This window comes from Pleurodeles waltl, chromosome 1_2, assembly GCF_031143425.1.
Source record: "Pleurodeles waltl isolate 20211129_DDA chromosome 1_2, aPleWal1.hap1.20221129, whole genome shotgun sequence".
Lineage (NCBI taxonomy): Eukaryota > Metazoa > Chordata > Amphibia > Caudata > Salamandridae > Pleurodeles > Pleurodeles waltl.
The window spans coordinates 880,390,006-880,411,355 of record NC_090437.1 but is presented as its reverse complement, the minus strand read 5'-3'; the positions used below and the strand labels follow the sequence as shown (position 1 = coordinate 880,411,355).

The 21,350-nt window shown below is 44.6% G+C and overlaps 1 protein-coding gene across 2 annotated transcripts in view; it reads left to right on the top strand.

The window, feature by feature from the left end:
• Positions 1-17,447, top strand: part of LOC138245589 (uncharacterized) — a 1,324,589-nt gene extending 1,307,142 nt beyond the window's left edge. For both annotated transcript variants that reach the window (XM_069199313.1, XM_069199321.1), the window contains 3 exons: positions 875-969; positions 10,271-10,395; positions 14,891-17,447. In XM_069199313.1, the coding sequence (XP_069055414.1) occupies positions 875-969; positions 10,271-10,395; positions 14,891-15,162 (492 nt within the window). In that variant the 3' untranslated portion in view covers positions 15,163-17,447. The remainder of the gene's footprint in view (positions 1-874; positions 970-10,270; positions 10,396-14,890) is intronic.
• Positions 17,448-21,350: the final 3,903 nt, after the last annotated feature.

Below are 21,350 nucleotides of genomic sequence, written 5' to 3'. Positions count from 1 at the left end.
TCTTTCTCCCACTGCAGCATAGGAAAATGGACCAGACCACTTCGAACAGTGGCTCACTTAGTTGTAAGCAATGGCATTCTGTCTTTTTAAAGGGAGTGAAATCTCTCAAATAACGTCCCTTAAGTGCCATGGACTATTATGGCAAGGTCTGCTATTTGAGACCGTAAAAATATATCTTTGCTTTTAGTCAGTTTTTAGATGAGGGTTTGGAAGCTTCCAAACAATAAACTTTTGCAAAAACCATGACAAAACGAAACAAGCATTGAGAGAGCCAAAAGGCTGGTAGCCAATGCCAGGTATATTGGCTTTGCCAATGGCTGTTTTGTTTTTGATGCCCTGACTTACAAAAAAACCTTCATGACTCAAGACTAGACTAGTCCTGAATGTTGAGATTCAGATCAAACTATACATAATTACTTGCACCTTAGGGTATCTGGACATCGGTTTCAGGGAGGGAGGAAAAGCAAATGGCTAGTGAAAAGAAATAATTTTGGGTATTAGCATGTTAACCCAAAACATGGTGTAAACTATCAATTTGCAGAATTCAAAGTCTGGATCCCATATTTCCAATAACGTTTATATATATTCTTTAAAAGGAAGACAGTTTACAACCAGTCAGCAGGTCTCTAGAAAATGGATGAATTATTATGAGTCCACCACCGTGATGCTGCTTGGTCATCTCAACTCAGCTGTTTTCAGCCATAATCTTACTTTGGATGACCAACAAAGCTTTTTAATTGTTCTTTTATTGCAAGTGAAATTATTTGTAAATGGCGCCATGTTGGCCTTCTTGTAAAATGTTTTGTAGAACTAAAATATAACTGCAATATTTAGATAAGAGTTGAATTACTGAAATATTAATCTGTATCCTTAGGTCAAAAAGAGATTGAAGAAGGAGCCAAATGTATGCTGCATGGCCATTACTGATGATGCTAGTCGGATTGTTTTTGGTATCATGCTGATAAACAAGTAAGACAACTTTTAAGAAACATTTTGTTAGTAGATACTACATAAAAACATGACCTGTTAAAACGTGGGATGGGAAACGGGTTTAGAGTTTTACAAATACTATTGAACCAATTTACATCTTAAAGATCCAACAGATACGCCACTCAGCTTTTCAATATTTGTGTAGCAAGTCACGACTGCCCATTTAGTCAACCAGAATCTTTCGGTTTTGACTACCCAGTTTTTGGACTTTTACTGTGAGTGAGCCTCACTACCTGAGTCTCACTCACTGTAAATGCAGAGTAATTGGACTGAGCATGCTAGTCGCCAGTGCTGGCCAAAAGATAAGGCCAGTGCTGCACAGCTTGGGTAGAAAGTACTGTGCTCAGTGAAATTGCCATCCCTACATGTCTGATGATACAACTACACTACCTATACGACACAGTTCACTCCCCAAAGGCTTTGGAGGGCAAGACGACTCCCCGAACCTTGTATCTCATTCTGCTCCCTTCCAAAGGCTGACTTCTTCAATATGACGTGATAATGCTCCTTGGTGGCCCACTTCTGGCAGCTGATTGCCTGATCTATCTCTCGAGTGCGGGAGTGACCAATTGAACTGACACACAAACGTGCTCTACTGGGACTTGTGGGAATCAAACACTCCTGGGAAGGGCTACATTGGTGGCCAGGAGGGAAATAGCATTTAAATGGAACCACCAAGAAACAGGACATTACTAGAAAAGAGGGCTGGCATGGACTGGTGTGACAAACAGGAAGAGACGATCTTTGTCACTAGGGCATGCACCCATAAATTTGAGAAGATCTTAGGTAAATGGAGCTTTAATTTTGGACTGCTCATTGGGCCTGGTGGTGCGACCCCCAACAATGAGAACTTGTCTTGATTTATCTGTAGATCCGGGTGCAGGGAATTGCAGTGGAACTTTGTTGTTTGGCATCAATACACTCACTGTGTTGTTTTATGTACATCCAAAGTCAATAAAAGTTGTTTATATAAAAAGATGCACTGCACTGGTTACACATGAACATCTGAACACGTGTATGGGCTGCACGTGTGACACTACTGTTGTGTACAGTGTGGTATCTGTGTATAGGGAGGCTTTCACAGAAGGGCTCTGCAAGGATTGGTTCTGACTTGTGGTTGGCTTCATAATATGAGTGAGCATTCATAGTGTAGGTCTGCAGTGCTTACTGGAAAATCTGATGTGCTCACTGCATTATACATTATGGACAATGTCCACCCTTAAGTACAGTTCAGCACTACTTAGTTATACAGGATCCAGCAAGGTATCAAACTGGGATAAAAAATGTCCCGAGTATACATTTCTAGTCCCTAACTTCCACATACACACCATATCTGACTTCAAGATTTGTTATATTTCCCTGACTCAGCTCATAATCAGATTCCAGCCCCTTGTCCCTCCCTAATGGGCCCAGTTAATTACTCTGCTTCTCAACAAAGAGATCAAAGACCCCACAACATAAACAGGCAATAAGCAGTGATTGACCCAATTCCTAGGAAAGGAAGGGGTGGTGAGGAAATCTGCATCTGTTTATTTGCTAATTAGCTTGTCACACTGTACTTGAGCAGATACAGCCCATGCACACTTCAACAAAGAAAGAATCCCAGATCTCTAGAGCCAACGCACCAGGTGCTCACCTTTTAGGTTTCAGTGGGAAGGGATCAGGCAGCTGTGTCAACTAGGTGTGGAGCTTAGGCTGTCAAAGAAGCGCTTTCCTGAGACAACTTGAAGTCGCCATCATGTATTATCTTAGAATGCTGTGTAGGAGGATTGGGACAAGGGTGGATGCATAATGTGGCATCTTAGATTTGGCCAGGAGTGCCTGGCATCTATAACTTTCCATCCCCTCTTGGAATCTGTTGGACGCACAAATATTATATAGGGCCAAAGATATGCAGCCTTAAAGATTTGCCTTTTTTAACAGAAGAAAAAGTGCGTGCCCGATTCCTTCCAAACTACCCCCCCCAAATGGGTCAGCACTTATGGTTTATTTTTTTTATTCTATTTGGGGAGGGGACAGGCATGGAACCCCTCCCCAGATTCACAACACCCCAGATTCACAACAACCTCCTCCTGCTACAACACCCTATGCATGCTTCGCAGGATCTACAAATGGATCCCAACCGAAACTAGAAAAACAGTAACACAGGCCCTCGTCAGCAGCAGGCTCAACTACGGCAACGTACTCTACGCAGGCATCCCGTCCAAACACCTGCAACATCTCCAACGCATCCAAAACGCCTCTGCCAGACTCATCCTCAACATTCCCCACCGCAGCCAATCACGCCCCACCTGAGAGACCTGCTCTGGCTCCCCGTCAACAAGAGGATCACCTTCAAACTCCTCACCCACGAACACAAAGCACTCCACAACACCGGACCAGCCTACCTTAACAACAGACTCAGCTTCTACACCCCCACCCGACAACTCCGCTCTTCCAACCTCGCCCTCGCCTCCATCCCCCGCATCCGACGCAAATCCTCCGGTGGCAGATCTTTCTCCTACCTCGCCGCCAGGATCTGGAATACCCTCCCGTCCGACCTAAGACAGATCCAGGACCAGCTCACCTTCAGAAGACACCTCAAGACCTGGCTCTTCAAGCAGTAGCAGCACCCCCCCTCCCCCTTTTTTCCTTTCCCCAGCGCCTTGAGACCCTCAAAGGTATGTAATGTGCTTTATAAATGGATTGATTGATTGATTAAAGACCCCTGTCTTCCTCGAGGCCAGCATAATAATGGCAGGTCCTGGCGCCCAGAACAAAGAGAAGGAACTAGCCTTACTCCTGTCATGAACGAGGAAAGGCTGATCCTACCCAGCTGGAGTACACAATGATGTTGACAGCTCCTGTTCTGTCCCATTGGATGAGGCCTACACGTTGAGAGCCGTGGGGTCATGAGTGCATTGTGGCTACCCCGTGGTCCCTAAAGAGCTCCTGAATCTGTGGGTGCCCTGGTTTGGACTGCTGTGCACCTACAAATAAAAGAAACCAAATGTAGAGCAGGCCACCAAGCTAAAAGGAGAAGAGCTGGTGAACCAATTCATATATATTATTCAAGAAACCGGATGAGGCAGTGCCCTATAATGTCCTTCATGGTCTAAATTGCCTATTACTTTTGCTTGTGGTGTCCCAAGGAGGGACAGGGGCACAGCCAACAGTCTACCAATGTGTTGTGAAGGACTGCGAAAGGTGCAGCAGACCCCTCTTTGCTCCTACAAGTTTGCCCTATGTCTCAGAGGGCCTTGAATTCTTGACTCACCAGGAAAAGTTTCTCAAGCACTCTCTGAGCTGCAGCTGTGGTTCTCAGGCTCTGGAGTCCAGGGACCCCTTCTGAATGGTCCTATGGTTGCATATTGCAGCCTGCAGAATGTAAATAAAGACTGACACGCTATTCAATTTAAAATACGTTATCACTAATACTAGTGACTCAATGCAATGTTGACATTTATAATATAAATTTGATTTCCAGTGCTAATATTGTTCCCATTAATTCAAATAGTGTCACCTTGACAAAGTATAACATGTAGTTATTGTTATAATTGCTGTGACACCGTGACAAAGACAGAAGGCCTGCCTTATATATAATGAAACCTTATATTGTGAATGTTGCATCAGGTATAAGTGTGGGTATTCAGACCGACTAGGGGTGTAATGTGATATGAAGATGTCACCAAAGGTTTTTCCATCTACCTGATGTACGTATTTGTAATTTAATGCATAGCATTAGTAAGGTGTTTGTAAGAAAAGTACTTTTCCTCTTTAAAAAGAAAACACACTGACTGCACAATTATTTATTGAGTGTTGGTTTGCGCCAGCTATTTGGGATTGCTAGCCCACACCACCTTGGGCTGCTCTGCTTTGCTACCCCAAAAGAGTCAAGTGCTACAATACAGTACTTGATTTCCAGTAAAAAAAATGTGCAAACATATTACATCCATCTCAACTAATACCCCAGTTCCTTACAGTTTATTTTCATTCTAGAATACAATATTAAGATCATTGCTGCAGGAAATAGGAAGGGTATAGCCGGATCCCAGATTTTATTGAAAGGGACAGGTGCACCATATGTTCCCAGTTTGTCAATGCCTCACATCTTCCAATGCGCTTGCCATACATATTGTGCATGTGCACTGACTTGCATGTTTTTAAATCTCCATGTTTGAAGAAAATAGGCAAGGTTCACAAACACTTTCCTCAATAGTTTGAGGACTGGAGTAAGAATAGTAAATCATCCTCTTGAATATTTGGGGAGTATTTCTAAGCATTTCCTCTTAGTTTAAGTGAAGCATAGAAACACAGGCTCATACAGGAGGCATAAACTGGTGTGGGGAGGGAGGGTACGTAGACGGTTAGAACATCACTCCCAGGTCTAGGCTTTCTGTTCCAGGTAGTAACCTGCAGACCATGAAGGAGATTTAATATATGCACTTGTAGCTGGGCCAAAAACAAAGCCCTGATTTAAAGGGCGATCAGTCCTGCTTTTGTTATCATGCCGGCTGGGAGATATCTGGAGCCGATCACCTCTATGCCAATGCAATGGAGGGAAACAAAGGAACACACCTTCTTATCACTTCATAAGTACTTAAGAGAAACTAGGATTCATAGACAGCTATTTGACTTTGTTCAATGCCTAGTTGTAAGAGATACACATGCACTGTATAAATGTCAGATGTATTGGTCCATAGGAGTAATATCACAAATAAAGATCTAAATAGCACTTAATATTTTTTTAATTATTTTATAATGTTACCCATCTCAATGTGGGGTGTAAGCATACAGCAGCCACCCCCCCACTGTGTCCAACCCCATGTGCAGCATGGTTGCTTCCGTACAATCCACTGCATCGTTTCTTGGTTTAGGGCGTAGATGCTACCCAGTAATGCTTGTCTGCCACACAAGGGATTATCCACCAGTACATAGCAGGCCTCCCTGTGTATGTTGATTGTCAGTGCCTCAAAGGAGACCCCCACCCTTACCCAGATCAGTGCGCCCCTCGCCTACACACAGAAAGTCGTAGCATACAGCTGTACCCGCCAGTGACATTGCTGGTGGCCCACCTTTGGCCCCTAAGGTGTGTCTCCTGAAGTAAGGCAATGTGAAAACCCCGCCTCTTAAGACATATCAGGAGTTAATGATGCTTGGTCGCTTACCTCATTGCCTGTATGTTCCAAGTCACCAGCTGTAAGCATTATGTGTGGCGGTCATGGTGGATGCAGTGATACAAACAAATCTTTGACAACAGCCACGCCCATACCCAGCACCTGGCACAAACAGCACACACAGCCTGAGACAGAAGGAGGCAAAAAAAAACAACAACCCCAACCCCAGAGCAGCCCAGCAATGGCTGGCCACCCAAACAGTAGTGTTCAAAAGTGCAAGGAGCACACTTCAACACCCAAGTATGGGGCGGGATTGTGTCAAGGTACAAGCAAGTTTGTGGTCGCCAGCTGCCACGCCAACAACAAAACTGCACATTGGGTCCTTCCCAGGAAAGTAGCACAACAGGGGGAGAGGGCACCCTATACAAGCTCATCTGCTGTCTGAGGATTCACCTTTGGGAGCCCATCCCCCACCAGGCTCAGAGAATCCAAAGTGGAGTCACCAGAGCGGTGCCCTGAGCTCATGCTGTCATCAGACTGCTGAGCTGCTGCCTTGTCCATATCAGACTGTGATTGTGTGGGTTTTGTCAGTACACCATGCTGGGAGGCCCTGCCAGAATGACGCCTTCACTGCCATTAGGAAACCATGCCTCCAGCACCCCTCCCCTGAGGCCCTCCATTCCTTGCTCAATAGACCTTCAACCAGGCCTCATCAGGGTTTTGGCAGAAGCGGGTGTCGCCACCCAGTATGATCCATAGCTTGGCAGAAAAGATGAGCGAATAGAAGATTCCCTCCTCGCGCAATGCTCTCTTCACTTCTAGGAAAGAGTGGTGCCTGGCCTCGACAACTGAGGTGGAAACAGACACCTGGCCATTCCCCACCCTGAATGGGCCCATTTCACATACATGCTGTAGTAATGAGTCTCTGTCCTTATAGTGCAGTAGTTTGGCCACAACGGGCCTTGGTGGGCGCCCAGGGCCAGCGGCTAAGCCAGGACCCTTTGTGCTCTCTCAAGGGCAAAGAACAATGTAATCTGAGTCTGGGCAATGTCTGTACACATCCAAGTCTCTAGGAAGGTCACCATGTCGGACCCCCCACGCCCTCAGGGAGGCCCACCACCCACACATTGTTGCTTCGATTACATTCCTCCGCATCTTCTGCTCGGTGTTCTAGCTTGCGAACCCAGTCTGTCAAGTGAGTGAGCTGTGATTTAATTACTTGTTGCAATGGTTGTAAGTCGCAAACACTGTTTCAGTGTCTTTAATCCTGTCAGCCAGTTTGTGGTGGTCAGCTCGGAGCAGGCCCGGCTCCACTGAGACATGCCAATCTCTCTGGAGGGTAGTTTTTGTGTTATCTATGGCCTCCAGAATTTTATCCAGGGTGAGCTGCAGTTATGGAGGAGGTGGGTCAGGGGGCCATCTCCCCCTCCGATTGATCTGGCTGCGATACCTTTGCTCCCTGCTGTGAGACCTGTGTTCTCTGCTGTGGCCCATGTGTCTTCGCTTTCAACTTGCGTAGGCATCTCCGCTTGAGGTGGACACTACCCCTGAGTGCTACGGAAGGACTTACTCTGGGTTCCCCTGCCCTCCAGCCAGTCGAGCACAGTCACCCCACCGGAGGCCCTCAACCATCTGTGACAGTACTCAATAGTCTACACCACTGCCACACCATCCAACAGTGCCCCTCAATCAAAATGGTGCTAGCCGGTATAGTTCCAACACCGGACTTCCCCCTTACCTTCTTTGCTGATATGGTCTCCTGGTGCAGGGTGAGCAGCCCTAATCGACCAAGGCCTCAGAGTTCAGCTTTGGGATGTTTGTAGCCATGGGGCCATAGTTCGTTGCACTGTCCCACAATATGCTCTGGGTCCCCCACGCCTCCAGAGAGGTTCCCGGTGTAGGGCGGAACATGGCATTCAAAGTATTCTGCACGGGAAGAAGCCAAAAGAGAAAGTGGTAGGTGCCTGCTGTATCCTCCTAGAGGGTACATTTGTCTTTTGCATGGTCAAGGGGGCGAGAGATGAGCCCCCCAGGGGGTCGCAGAGTCAGTGCTACAAAAGTCCTCTGCTGTGGGGACTGTAGGCTCCACAGTGGCTCCTAATACAAGCTCCCCCTCTGAGAAGCCTTTTCAAAGAATCAGTGGTGCGAGCCAAGTCCAACAAAGTCCCAAGATACAATGGGAGGGGGGAGGTTTACTCAGCCACAGCCCAGTGTCATGAAGAGCCCACCTAATTGTTTTTGCGATGGCAAACAGGACTTCCCAGCCAGTCACAAGAACCACCATGGGCCGCCACGGCATAGACTCCATGCATATCAAGGCACCAGGGCATCCCCAGCTCCCCCAATGCCAACTCTGGTTCTCAATAAGGCACCAGGCCACCACAATTTCTGCCCCAAGCAGCCAAGGGCCCCCTGGGGTCACAAAGAGGGGGCAGTTGCTGCAGTGACTTCCAGTAGGAGAGAAATATCTGTAATGCCCCCAGCAGTGTAACCTCCATTGTTTCAAGGGGGAGGGGGTGAAAGATCGGCAGCCTCTCTGTCTGGGGAGCACGAGCCACACAGTTCTGCCCAGGGCAGCCATTGATCCTCACACAAATGCGGTGTTCATGCTGCAGGCAGGGTCACCCCACTGGCACCAGCCACGCTCACCTCTTCACCACAATGTACCAGGCCTCAAAGAAACCACCACTGCTGTAGGGCACGCCTACTCGGCCCGGACCCTCAGTGTAACGCCAGAGTCATGGTCTGGTGCAGGAGACCACCACAAGGGGTCGGTGCACAGTAGGTACTCCCAGAGGGGAGAAAATCCCTCAGTTCCCAGCAGAGTGGTGACCCGGCTGCCATACCAGGGGGTAGGGGCATGGTGCAATAGTGGATTAGGTCAGGATTTGTGCAGGCCAGCACAGAGCTCCAAGCCTACTCATCTGCCCAGTCAGTCATCTTGGCCATGCCCCGTCAGAGTGATTATATCTTTGCACACATAATACAGAGACAATAAATCATACAAGTGTCTAAATCAATGTACATAATGTGTCACATAAGACAATAGGGGTTACAATGTGTAATATTCTCACACCATCCTTACTGGTAAGTCAGAGTGCATGGTCATGAAGGATTTAAAATGTAATGCAGTGGTTCGGGTTGTCTGTACTAATATCACTTTATTATTACCCAAAGGAACCCTTTTAAGCAACCATAGAATAATGACAGGTTTAGGAAAAACAATAAGGTGCTAAACTCATAGCTTACTCTGCTGTATTAAAAGGGTTGCCCCTTATGAACTGCAAGTAACAACAGGATCTCCGTGTTAAAAGCAGTAAGCTATCTGCCTATCTATAAACTATCTGCCTATCTACATAAAATATACATTTACTATCTGGATGTTACACCAGGAACCCTCTTTAGCAACCTTAGAATAGTGACAGGTTGAGGAAAAAGAAATAACGTGCTAAACCCATAGCTCAGTGTATATTAAAAGGACTGCAGCTGGTGAACTGCAAGTAACAAAAGGATATCTGTGTTAAGAGCATTAAACCACCTACCTATCTACATTAAATATACATTTATTACCTGTATGTTACACCATGTGCTTTGTACAAGACACATTAACCCTCTATGCCAGTGGTTCTCAACTTTTTGACTTTGTGTACCCCCACTTTGTCATTAGTGGAGCCCGGGGAACCCCACTGAATCTTTATTAGCATTCGGCCCCCCACTGAGTCATTACTGAAAGCTGGGGACCTAATCTGTTAATATTATTTCATTTTCTAAGCAGTCACGGACCTTCTGAGGAGACTTTGCGGACCCCGAGGGGTCCCTAAGCCACTGGTTGGGAATCACTGCTCTATGCTACTTTGAGTCAAAACTATGACTAAACAAAACACAACTCTCTCCAGCATCTGCATTAGCCACCAGAGTTACTGTGTTATTCCTATCCCTTGCAATTTGCTGGGCACACAAAGATCTCTTCTGCAGGAGCCTTAAATTCAGAAGATATTTTAAAATGCAGCCATTTTTTGACCAATTAAGTAAGTCGCCCGGTTTAGTGTCACATGCGTCCTTGTTGCCAATTTCTTTTCAGCAGAGTAATTAAAAAAAATAAACCTGTAGGCTGATGGTCAGATTATTAAATTATTTTCTAATTCAAGCACTGATTAAATTGAAATAAATCTGTTTATTGGCAGACTTAAAGTTTGGGATCCATTTAGACGTGGACACAAGATGCTTCCAGGCTATGAAAGTCTCCACCTCACCATGAACAGCAAACTGAAAGTGATAGAAGGAGGAGCCAAGGCAATACTGTTGACAGGTTTGAACATCAGTTTTATTTTTCTCTTAATGAAGCACACGCAACACAGTTGTTTCTTGGGAATTACATTCCAAATGGTCCACAAATGCATTTTTCAAAATTAAAACATATCTAATGTGTGTGGTTAGGGTTTCAGTGTTGCATTGGTCTCAATTGTACAAACTCATTTAAAAAGGAACGGATGGAGGAATGTGCAGCCATAATGTCCTCTTTTGATCTATGCTAAGAAATGATCAAAGCCTTCATTATGGAGTATACCCCGAGATATTTTTGTCAAAGAATGGAAATGAATGGTGCCTTTTAAAGCCATACTATAGTAAGGGATTATCTTGGTATTCATTGTGCTCTCAGATTCTTAAGGCATGCTTTTTCACTGATTGTCAGTCATTGCCCTTTACTTTGTCTCCTCTGCCCTCTCTTGTCTATTCTGTTCTTGTTGTATTCTTTCGTTAATAATAATTGCGGGGATCTCTTTAAAGAATGTGTGAGGTTTTAGAATGGGGCATACGTAGGGAAGGCTTAATGGAATGTGAGGGTGGAACGGGGGATTCGTTGGAGACTGAAGAGATCGGATGCATTTTGTCTCTGCCAATAAATATAAGAATATACCTTGTTCCTGCGTGCTGCTTACTACAGTTCTCCTTTCTTCTGATCCTGGGGGCCAGAGTCTCTGACTCTGACCGGTATACATTGTAGGAAAGTACCATCTTGCCTGGCATGTTACCCCCATATTTCACTGTATATATGTTGTTTTAGTTGTGTGTCACTGAGACCCTGCCAACCAGGGCCCCAGTGCTCATAAGTGTGCCCTGTATGTGTTACCTGTGTTATGACTAACTGTCTCACTGAGGCTCTGCTAACCAGAACCTCAGTGGTTATGCTCTCTCATTTCTTTCCAAATTGTCACTAACAGGCTAGTGACCAATTTCACCAATTTACATTGGCATACTGGAACACCCTTATAATTCCCTAGTATATGGTACTGAGGTACCCAGGGTATTGGGGTTCCAGGAGATCCTTATGGGCTGCAGCATTTCTTTTGCCACCCATAGGGAGCTCTGACAATTCTTACACAGGCCTGCCATTGCAGCCTGAGTGAAATAACGTCCACGTTATTTCACTGCCATTTACCACTGCACTTAAGGAACTTATAAGTCACCTATATGTCTAACCTTTACCTGGTAAAGGTTGGGTGCTAAGTTACTTAGTGTGTGGGAACCCTGGCACTAGCCAAGGTGCCCCCACGTTGTTCAGGGCAAATTCCCCGGACTTTGTGAGTGCGGGGACACCATTACACGCGTGCACTATACATATGTCACGACATATGTATAGCGTCACAATGGTAACTCCGAACATGGCCATGTAACATGTCTAAGATCATGGAATTGTCACCCCAATGCCATTCACACCGGTTCAGAGATCCCCCAGCCCTGCTCTGGCGCGAAACTGGACAAAGGAAAGGGGAGTGACCACTCCCCTGACCTGCACCTCCCCTGGGAGGTGCCCAGAGCTCCTCCAGTGTGCTCCAGACCTCTGCCATCTTGGAAACAGAGGTGCTGCTGGCACCCTGGACTGCTCTGAGTGGCCAGTGCCAGCAGGTGACGTCAGAGACTCCTTCTGATAGGCTCTTACCTGTGTTGCTAGCCTATCCTCCTTCCTAAGTAGCCAAACCTCCTTTTCTGGCTATTTAGGGTCTCTGCTTTGGGGAATTCTTTAGATAACGAATGCAAGAGCTCATCAGAGTTCCTCTGCATCTCTCTCTTCGCCTTCTGCCAAGGAATCGACCGCTGACTGCTCTGGAAGCCTGCAAAACTGCAACAAAGTAGCAAAGACGACTACTGCGACCTTGTAACGCTGATCCGGCCGCCTTCTCAACTGTTTTCCTGGTGGTGCATGCTGTGGGGGTAGTCTGCCTCCTCTCTGCACTAGAAGCTCCGAAGAAATCTCCCGTGGGTCGACGGAATCTTCCCCCTGCAACCGCAGGCACCAAAAGACTGCATCACCGGTCCTCTGGGTCCCCTCTCAGCACGACGAGCGTGGTCCCTGGAACTCAGCAACTCTGTCCAAGTGACTCCCCCAGTCCAGTGACTCTTCAGTCCAAGTTTGGTGGAGGTAAGTCCTTGCCTCCCCACGCTAGACTGCATTGCTGGGTACCGCATGATTTGCAGCTGCTCCGGCTCCTGTGCACTCTTCCCGGATTTCCATTGTGCACAGCCAAGCCTGGGACCCCAACACTCTAACCTGCAGTGCATGACCTCCTGAGTTGTCCTCCGGCGTCGTGGGACCTTCCTTTGTGACTTCGGGTGAGCTCCGGTTCACTCTTCTTCGTAGTGCCTGTTCTGGCACTTCTGCGGGTGCTGCTTGCTTCTAAGTGGGCTCCTTGTCTTGCTGGGCGCCCCCTCTGTCACCTCACACAATTGGCGACATCCTGGTCCCTCCTGGGCAACAGCAGCATCCAAAAACCCTAACCGGGACCCTTGCAGCTAGCAAGGCTTGTTTGTGGTCTTTCTGCACGGAAACACCTCTGCAAGCTTCTTCACGACGTGGGACATCCACCCTCCTAAGGGGAAGTTCCTAGTCCTCTTTGTTCTTGCAGAATCCACAGCTTCTACCATCTGGTGGCAGCTTCTTTGCACCCACAGCTGCATTTCCTGGGCATCTGCCCACTCCCGACGTGATCGTGACTTTTGGACTTGGTCCCCTTGTTCCATAGGTACTCTCGTCCAGAAATCCATTGTTGTTGCATTGGTGGTGTTGGTCTTCCTTGCAGAATTCCCCTATCACGACTTCTGTGCTCTTTGGGGAACTTAGGTGCACTTTGCACCCACTTTTCAGGGTCTTGGGGTGGGCTATTTTTCTAACCCTCACTGTTTTCATACAGTCCCAGCGACCCTCTACAAGGTCACATAGGTTTGGGGTCCATTTGTGATTCGCATTCCACTTCTAGAGTATATGGTTTGTGTTGCCCCTATCCCTATGTGCTCTCATTGCAATCTATTGTGACTGTACATTACATGCATTGCTTTCTATTGCTATTACTGCATATTTTTGGTATTGTGTACATATATCTTGTGTATATTTGCTGTCCTCACACTGAGGGTACTCACTGAGATATTTTTGGCATATTGTCATAAAAATAAAGTACCTTTATTTTTAGTATATCTGTGTATTGTGTTTTCTTATGATATTGTGCATATGACACCAGTGGTATAGTAGGAGCTTTACGCGTCTCCTAGTTCAGCCTCAGCTGCTCTGCTAAGCTACCCTTTTCTATCAGCCTAAGCTGCTAGACACCTCTTCTACACTAATAAGGGATTACTGGACCTGGTGCAGAGTGTAAGTACCCCTTGGTACCACTACAAACCAGGCCAGCCTCCTATATACATGCACCAAATTTTGTCTGTTCAAAGTTTCTTCCCCTTAATAGCGAATAACCACACAGATCTGAGAATACTGAGACTATCTTACCCCATTTGAGGGGAGCGGTTCCACTGACATGTTCCACTTACTAGAAGCAGGTGAAAAATGCCAGTGGAAAGGCTGGGTCGGGATTTAGGACAAGGGAGGAGGAACCCACTCCTTGGTGTTCTGCTCTGGGCAGGAAGTACCAGTCAGTGTGTCCCAGGCTCTGCAATTGGCCTGTGTGTGTGCTTCACTGGGAGCACACAAGCACACGGGAAGAATGCCAATAGCCCTCGACATTTCATAAACTTTGAATCTGAAAACTTAGTAAAATGGTGGCTTATGAACAACGAAGCAGGAATATAAACTGTCACCTTTAATAGGGCAGTTTTAGGCTTCATTGGACACTCATTGCGAAAGATCATGAGTTTTATGACTTATGGGTACAATCAATGTCTAATGGAGATATTTTTGTGGCATTTGTGTGTTCGTTGTTGTGTACCTTCTTTCAGTTCAGTTTCTATGTGCCTACATTCTTTACCTATAAAGTCAGTATGAAGTCTATGTATGTATTTTATCACACCCAAATATTGTTCAGCCTCACTTGTATGCATCTAGTTAATATTCTTGTTCAGCATTGATTGAACATAGAGAAGGAACTGTTTTTAGTTCGAAAAGTTTATATTTTATTGAAACATCATTCAGCCAAAGTTTGAATGCTCAATACATGCAAGAACATACATTCACGCTGAACTGCTCATCAGTTACTTTAGAGTGGAGAGGCTATCTGCAAAATTGAAGATAGAATGGGACAGAGCAGGCACATTTCTTCAGTAATTTGTAAGGAAGTAGAGGTGATGCCCAATTCAAACGAAAATCTGGAGGGTTACTTAACATGACAATGCTATTGTGATGGCCACTATATCTTGTGAAGTAACAGCTTGCATGCAATGCACTGCCTCTTAAAGATCTGTTTCCAGCTCTAATGTGTCACAAATTATGAGCACATAACTCTCAATAAAGGTTTGTATAAATATAATGCAACATATGTTTTATGCAAATAAAGAGTTATTAATAATTGTTTGTTTTATAGATGAAGTTAGCCTTTGGGACTTGGATGCGGGCACATTCATATCACTCTTCACTCCAGACAGTGAGATCTGCTGCCTTTCTCTGGCAGCAGACAAAAAGACAATGCTGATTGGCATGAGTGACAACCCGGCTCTCATCACCTTAAGATTGGCAACGAAGGACAAACTGAACCTTGGAGCTAGTGGAGGAGATTTATTTGGAGAAGAAGCTACCAGCAGCGAGGATGAGCCAGAAGACCATGAGCAAGTGGACAAATCTCAGGGACACTTCTGAACAAGGCCATTTTACCTTAAGTGGACGTTAAAGATCGTAGCCTGCAGGTTACCCATTATGGAGCCGGTGTGCTGTGGCCCTTAATGGAAGGGCAAAGAAAACCAAAGTTTTTCAATGACGCATCCAGAACACATTTCATAAAGGAAAATATTCTGTTGTGTCTTGACAATAAACCACTCAACTACCGTATTCACAGACTATGGGAGATTGATTAGTTTTGTTATATTACCTATTAAACACCAAGTGACATTCAAATGTTAATAATCACCATTACATCAGAAATAATATAATGAGGATAAATACCACAACAATGTAAAATATACAACTGAGTAGGAGGTTGAATTCACATTCCAAAAATATTATATTGCATATCAGAACCAAATCCATTGGCATACCCTTCAGAACTATGAAAGTAGAAAGATTGCACTTTTTAAGCAGTCTGTTCCACATTTTGGGACAAATACTCTTAAGGGCGCTTTCCTCATTTTTCTGTCTTATGCTCGAGGCATGCAAGCGTTTGCTCTAATCTTCATCTGAGATGTAGTGGTGATTCATAAAATTCAAAAAAGGTTCTCAAATCCAGAGCAATAGAGATATAAAACAAAGGCTGTACACTGAAGTCACAGCCATAGACTTATTAATTTGCCCTATAAATCGCATCACCCCTGAAAAACCTTTCAAACATGATGTCAAGGGCTTCTCGCAACATTTTTGAACTGGAAACCACCCAGCTGGAAATTTCGAAGAATAGTTAATCTAAACCCCCCAGGACACTAAAAGTGTCACTGGAAAAAAACAAACTCTCCATCAGCTCCCCCATGCACTTCATCCCAAAGGTACACTCACAAACATCCCTAACTCCATGAACACTTCATAGAGTTTTACAATGAATGCGCCACAAACATCATTAAAAACCTTGCTTTTCATCATACAAAACTCCACCAATGCACAAACCCTCTGCTCAATGGTACACTACAGTACTCAATACCAGCAAACGAGAAATGAGAAGCAAGAAAAAATATGGGCTATAGCAACAACCCAGGAATCACTCCTAGCATTGAAATAATGCAAATATTAACTATAAAGGCATAATACTGCTCACTAAAGCAAACTTCCACAGATTATCAAAACTGTGAACCACACCAAGGCTCTCATCCAAACTATAAGGCAGAACAACAAAACTACTCAACAATCTAGCATTCTAAGCTCGCCTTCCATCACAAACAACACCAAAATGTTCTCAGAGAAAGCACACAAAAAATCCACAGCGCAAATACAAACCTTAACTATTACCCGCCCTTCAAATACCAAATAGAGCAATTGCACATAGGTTCCTCCTCAAGCAATTGGACGACCAAAAATAATAACCTTCATCTGTAGCTTAATATACTCTGATAACCCAATGCCTTGTATACCAACAAAGCATGTTCCGTACATCATTAAAGTCTGCCCAGATCTCCCCACAGCTACAAAGAAACCTAACATCACCTCCAGTGGACCTAACATCACCTCCAGTGGTCTAAATAATCTTAAGAATGTTTCCAGTGTTCACTTTCTGGAATTTAATGAGAAAGCAGTTTCAACACATATTCTGGCTCACATGTCCATTAAAAACTTACTAAACATCTTTCATTCATGATGATTCTGCCCTGAATGCAACACTACAAATGCTACATGGTATTATATGTATGCTGGACAAAGGCAATGTGTGTGCTGTTTAATCTGTTGATACAACTGACCACAATCCTATACTTTATAGCATATCATCCAGGCTGGGTATAGAAGATAAAATCCCAAATTGGTTCCAATCCTTCCTCACATTACGATCCGTATTTGTAAAGATGGACTGTTACAGATTATCAACATTTCCTCAAACTGTGGTGTATCACAAGGGCTGGTTATCATGACATATGTGTTTAACATACACAGGGGGCTGGTAGGCACTATATTTAAAGAAAATAACATCAACATTCATCAGTACACTCATGATACCCTGCTCTTTTCCAGAGTCTCTCCTCGTTTATACATTTTGGCTCAGATTTACTAAGATTTTGCATCAGAGTTGCGTCCCTTTTGTGGCATAGTCCTGATGCAAAATCCATTATTGCATTTACTAAGTCACACAATGTTGATCTGCATAGCTTTGTATGGCTTTTTAAATACAAAGTAATACAACACAGTGCTGCCTTGCATTACTTTGCGTCAGGAAGATGTTACATGAGTGGAGTATGGGCATTCCTGTGCATCCACACACATATTTTGATGCAAACCTTGATTTATAAAGATTTGTGCCGAAATGGTGCACCTACCTGACATAGGGGTGGCGAGGAGAAATATCTTCTTTTTTCCTTATAACTACCTCTTTCTAAGTGTGTTTGTGTGCTGCATTCTGTCAACATATTCTGAAACTCTTTTCATAGGTCCACAATATATGAAATGATGAGCCTCCCCGGTGGAAAAGGTGAGTCTTTATGAATTGATAAAGACTCACCTTTTCCACCGGTGAGGCCCATCGTTTCAGGTATCAGTGGATCTATGGAAAGACTTACAATATATGTTGACATATTTTTGTAGCCCTTTGTGGTTAATTTGCCATCACATATATGAAATACAAAACACATTTTAAACCTAATGAATACCATAGTTTGGGACCCTGGCATGATGATGGTGACACTTGATGTGGTATTCTTACATGCTAGTATTGCACATGAAAAGGGATTATTTGCATTGAATACGAGATCAGCAACATTATTGGTAAATACAAATATGTTGATGTCAGTGATGGAATTAATTTTGGACAATAATGCCTTTTTGTATAAGGACACCTGGTACAGACAATTACAAATAAGTTGATGTCAATGATGGAATTCATTTTGGACAATAATGTATTTTTGTATAAGGACACCTGGTACAGACAATTACAAGGTACTGCGATGGGCTCCAGGTTTGCCCCCTCCTACACACGCTATTTATGGGTGGCTTCGAGGAGGAGCATATCTGGGGTCCTAGCAGAACACGTTTCACCTGTCAATATAGTAAAGAAATATATATTTTTTTAAATGTGGAACTATATGTAAAAGGGAATGAGATACATAGTAAGCTATATTGAAAGCCAACTTCTTGTAATGCAACTCTGCATGCTTCAAGTTCACATCCTGTGTGTCAAATCAATATCATACCATTTGGTGAAATGATGCAAGCAAGGCGTAATTGTAGTAAAGAGCATGAGTTCCAAAAATGTCTACAGGACATAGAGACCAGGTTCCTTGAAAGGGGCTACACGAGGCAGGTTGTTAGATCAACAAAAATTATAATTTTGAAGGTGGATAGGAAGAATACACTTGATGTACGAATTAACACGAGAAGTAAATCAAAACAGGTTTGCCTCATCACAGATTATAATGGGATGTCATATAGACTGAGGGAATGTTTGAATAAATACTGGTATTTACTGCAACCAGTAAACGGTACTGATTTACCAAGATGGAGACATCTTTTCTTTATGATCTGGGGGTTTATTAAAGATTGTGGTATAGTAATATTTGGCACGCTGTAAAATGGTGATGTGTTCTCAATGGATTGGAAGCCCTTCAGTAGAGTTTGCCATGTGAGTTTATTTTGTTTCACAGAGCTCGAGTTTGCGATACTGCGATAAAACGGTAATGGGAATACTACAAAATGCTGAAATGTTATTAGAGTATGAGAAATCCTATATTGGTTTTAGTGTGGCCTTGGCATGTACAAGATGACAATGTGTTTTCAATGGATCAGGAAGCCCCACATTAGTTTTACCATCAGGACCAAAGTCGACAAAGGCGAAACCGTCACACTCATCCTCCTAGACCTCTCCGCAGCCTTTGACACCGTCTGCCACCACACACTCCGCACACGCCTCCACAACATAGGAATTCGCCGCAAAGCCTTAGACTGGCTCACCTCCTTCCTCACCGACCGGACCCAGAGAGTCCGCCTTCCACCTTTCCACTCCACCGCTACCAAGATCATCTGCGGAGTCCCACAAGGGTCCTCCCTCAGCCCCACACTCTTCAACATCTACATGATCCCCCTAGCCAACATCCTCCGATCACACGGAATCACTATCATCTCCTACGCAGATGACACACCAACTCATCCTCTCCCTCACCAGCAACCCCACCACCGCCAAAACCAACCTACACGCTGCTCTCCTCGACACCGCCAACTGTATGACAACTAACCACCTCAAGCTTAACTCCAACAAAACCGAGATCATCATCTTCGGCCCCAACAAAACCACATGGGACTACTCCGCCCTAGACCCCGCACCCACCCCCGCAAACCACGCACGCAACCTCGGCATCATCCTGGACCCCTCCATCTCCATGCCACAGCTAATCAATGCTCTAACCTCCTCCTGCTTCCACACACTCCGCACTCTAAAAAAAATCCTTCAAATGGATTCCCCCAGAGACCAGGAAGACAGTCACCCATGCACTCATCAGCAGCAGACTAGACTACGGTAACGCCCTCTATGCCGGCACCACACTCAAACTCAAACGCAAAACTCTAGAGAATCCAGAACACAGCCGCACGCCTCGTCCTAGGCCTCCCCCGCCACAAACGAATCTAACCACACCTCAAATCCCTTCACTGGCTCCCCATAGACAAGAGAATCACATTCAAGATCCTCATCCGCGCACACAAATCCCTCCACAACACCAGCCCAACCTACCTCAACGAAAGAGTGAACTTCCACAGTCCCACACGCAACTTCCGATCAGCCAACCTCGCCCTAGCCACAGTCCCCCGCATCCAACGCACCACCACAGGAGGCAGGTCCTTCTCCTACCTCGCCCCCAAAACCTGGAACTTCCTCCCCACCAACCTTCGCAAAACCAAAGACCTCCTGCTCTTCAGAAAGAACCTCAAGACATGGTTGTCCGAACATTGACCCTCCCTGCCCTCCCCTTGACCCCCCCCAGCGCCTTGAGACCATCACAGGTGAGTAGCGCGCTCTATAATTTTTTTTTGATTGATTGATTGATCTATGCATGTTACAGGATGGCGATGTGTTATCAGTAGATTGCTCAGTCCTACATTAGTTTTGTCATGAGAGTCCATTTTGTTTCGGAAAGCCCGATATAACATTATGCAATGTTGATGTGATGTTATTAGTGGATGAGAAGTCCTTTTTTGATTTTGGTTCAGCCTTGGTGCAAACCTGTTTGATATAAGGGGAGCAAGATAGCACATCTTTTGTTTTATTAAGCCTCATTTAACATTATGCAATGTTCATGAGTCTATATTGTGTTGGTTTTAATACTTCTTAGGTACTATCCCTTTATATCTAAGTTTGCGACATTGTGATCTAACGATATCTGGCATACTACAAAATTGGGCAATGCACTATTAGTGGACAAGAAGTCCGTTTTCAATTTTGGTTCAGGCTTGGTGCGAACCTATAAGATATAAGGATGCCAAAACGGCACATGAGTAGAACACTGACACTTTGGGTGTACTCACCATAGTTGATACAATTTAAATGCTTGTTAATGAGGTAAGATTGTTACGTGGAAAGTACAATAATGGTACTGGTTGCAATGTAAGGGGAATGTGTGTGAAGTTACTGGTAAATGGTTCGGGACCTAATATGTACTTTTGGTAGTAAAGTCGCTTGAGGTCCTTTGTTACCTTTATGCAATATTGGATGGGGAAAAGTGGTGCATCTGCATCATGCAATGCATATTGAAATATATTTATAGGCTCATGTAATTTGTTTCCTTAGGTAATTATTTTAAGTAATATATGAGGAGAGACTGAGCAGGGGCTCGTACGAGAGATGAAAGTGAGTTAAATGTTAACTCCATTATGCTCAATGATTGGATAGACAGATCACAACTGGGCGTGACTGTCTCTGTTGGAGCTATACTGGAAACAATGAAGGTATATATGTCTCACACCCTTCGGGTGAATGGTGATAGGTTGCAATTTAGGATATAGGCACTAACAAGTTGTTATGTATTTCTTTAGAATTGCTCCTGAACCTTACAAGGTATCCATATTGTTTTATGGATTTTTGCAGATGTTTCCTAAGTAGGACACAGGTATTTCACACTTGGGTGTCTCATGTTTACACTTTATATTTTACATTAAGAACCTTCTTTGATGGAGTGACAATAGATATGTGATACAAGGGTGATATCTGTGAA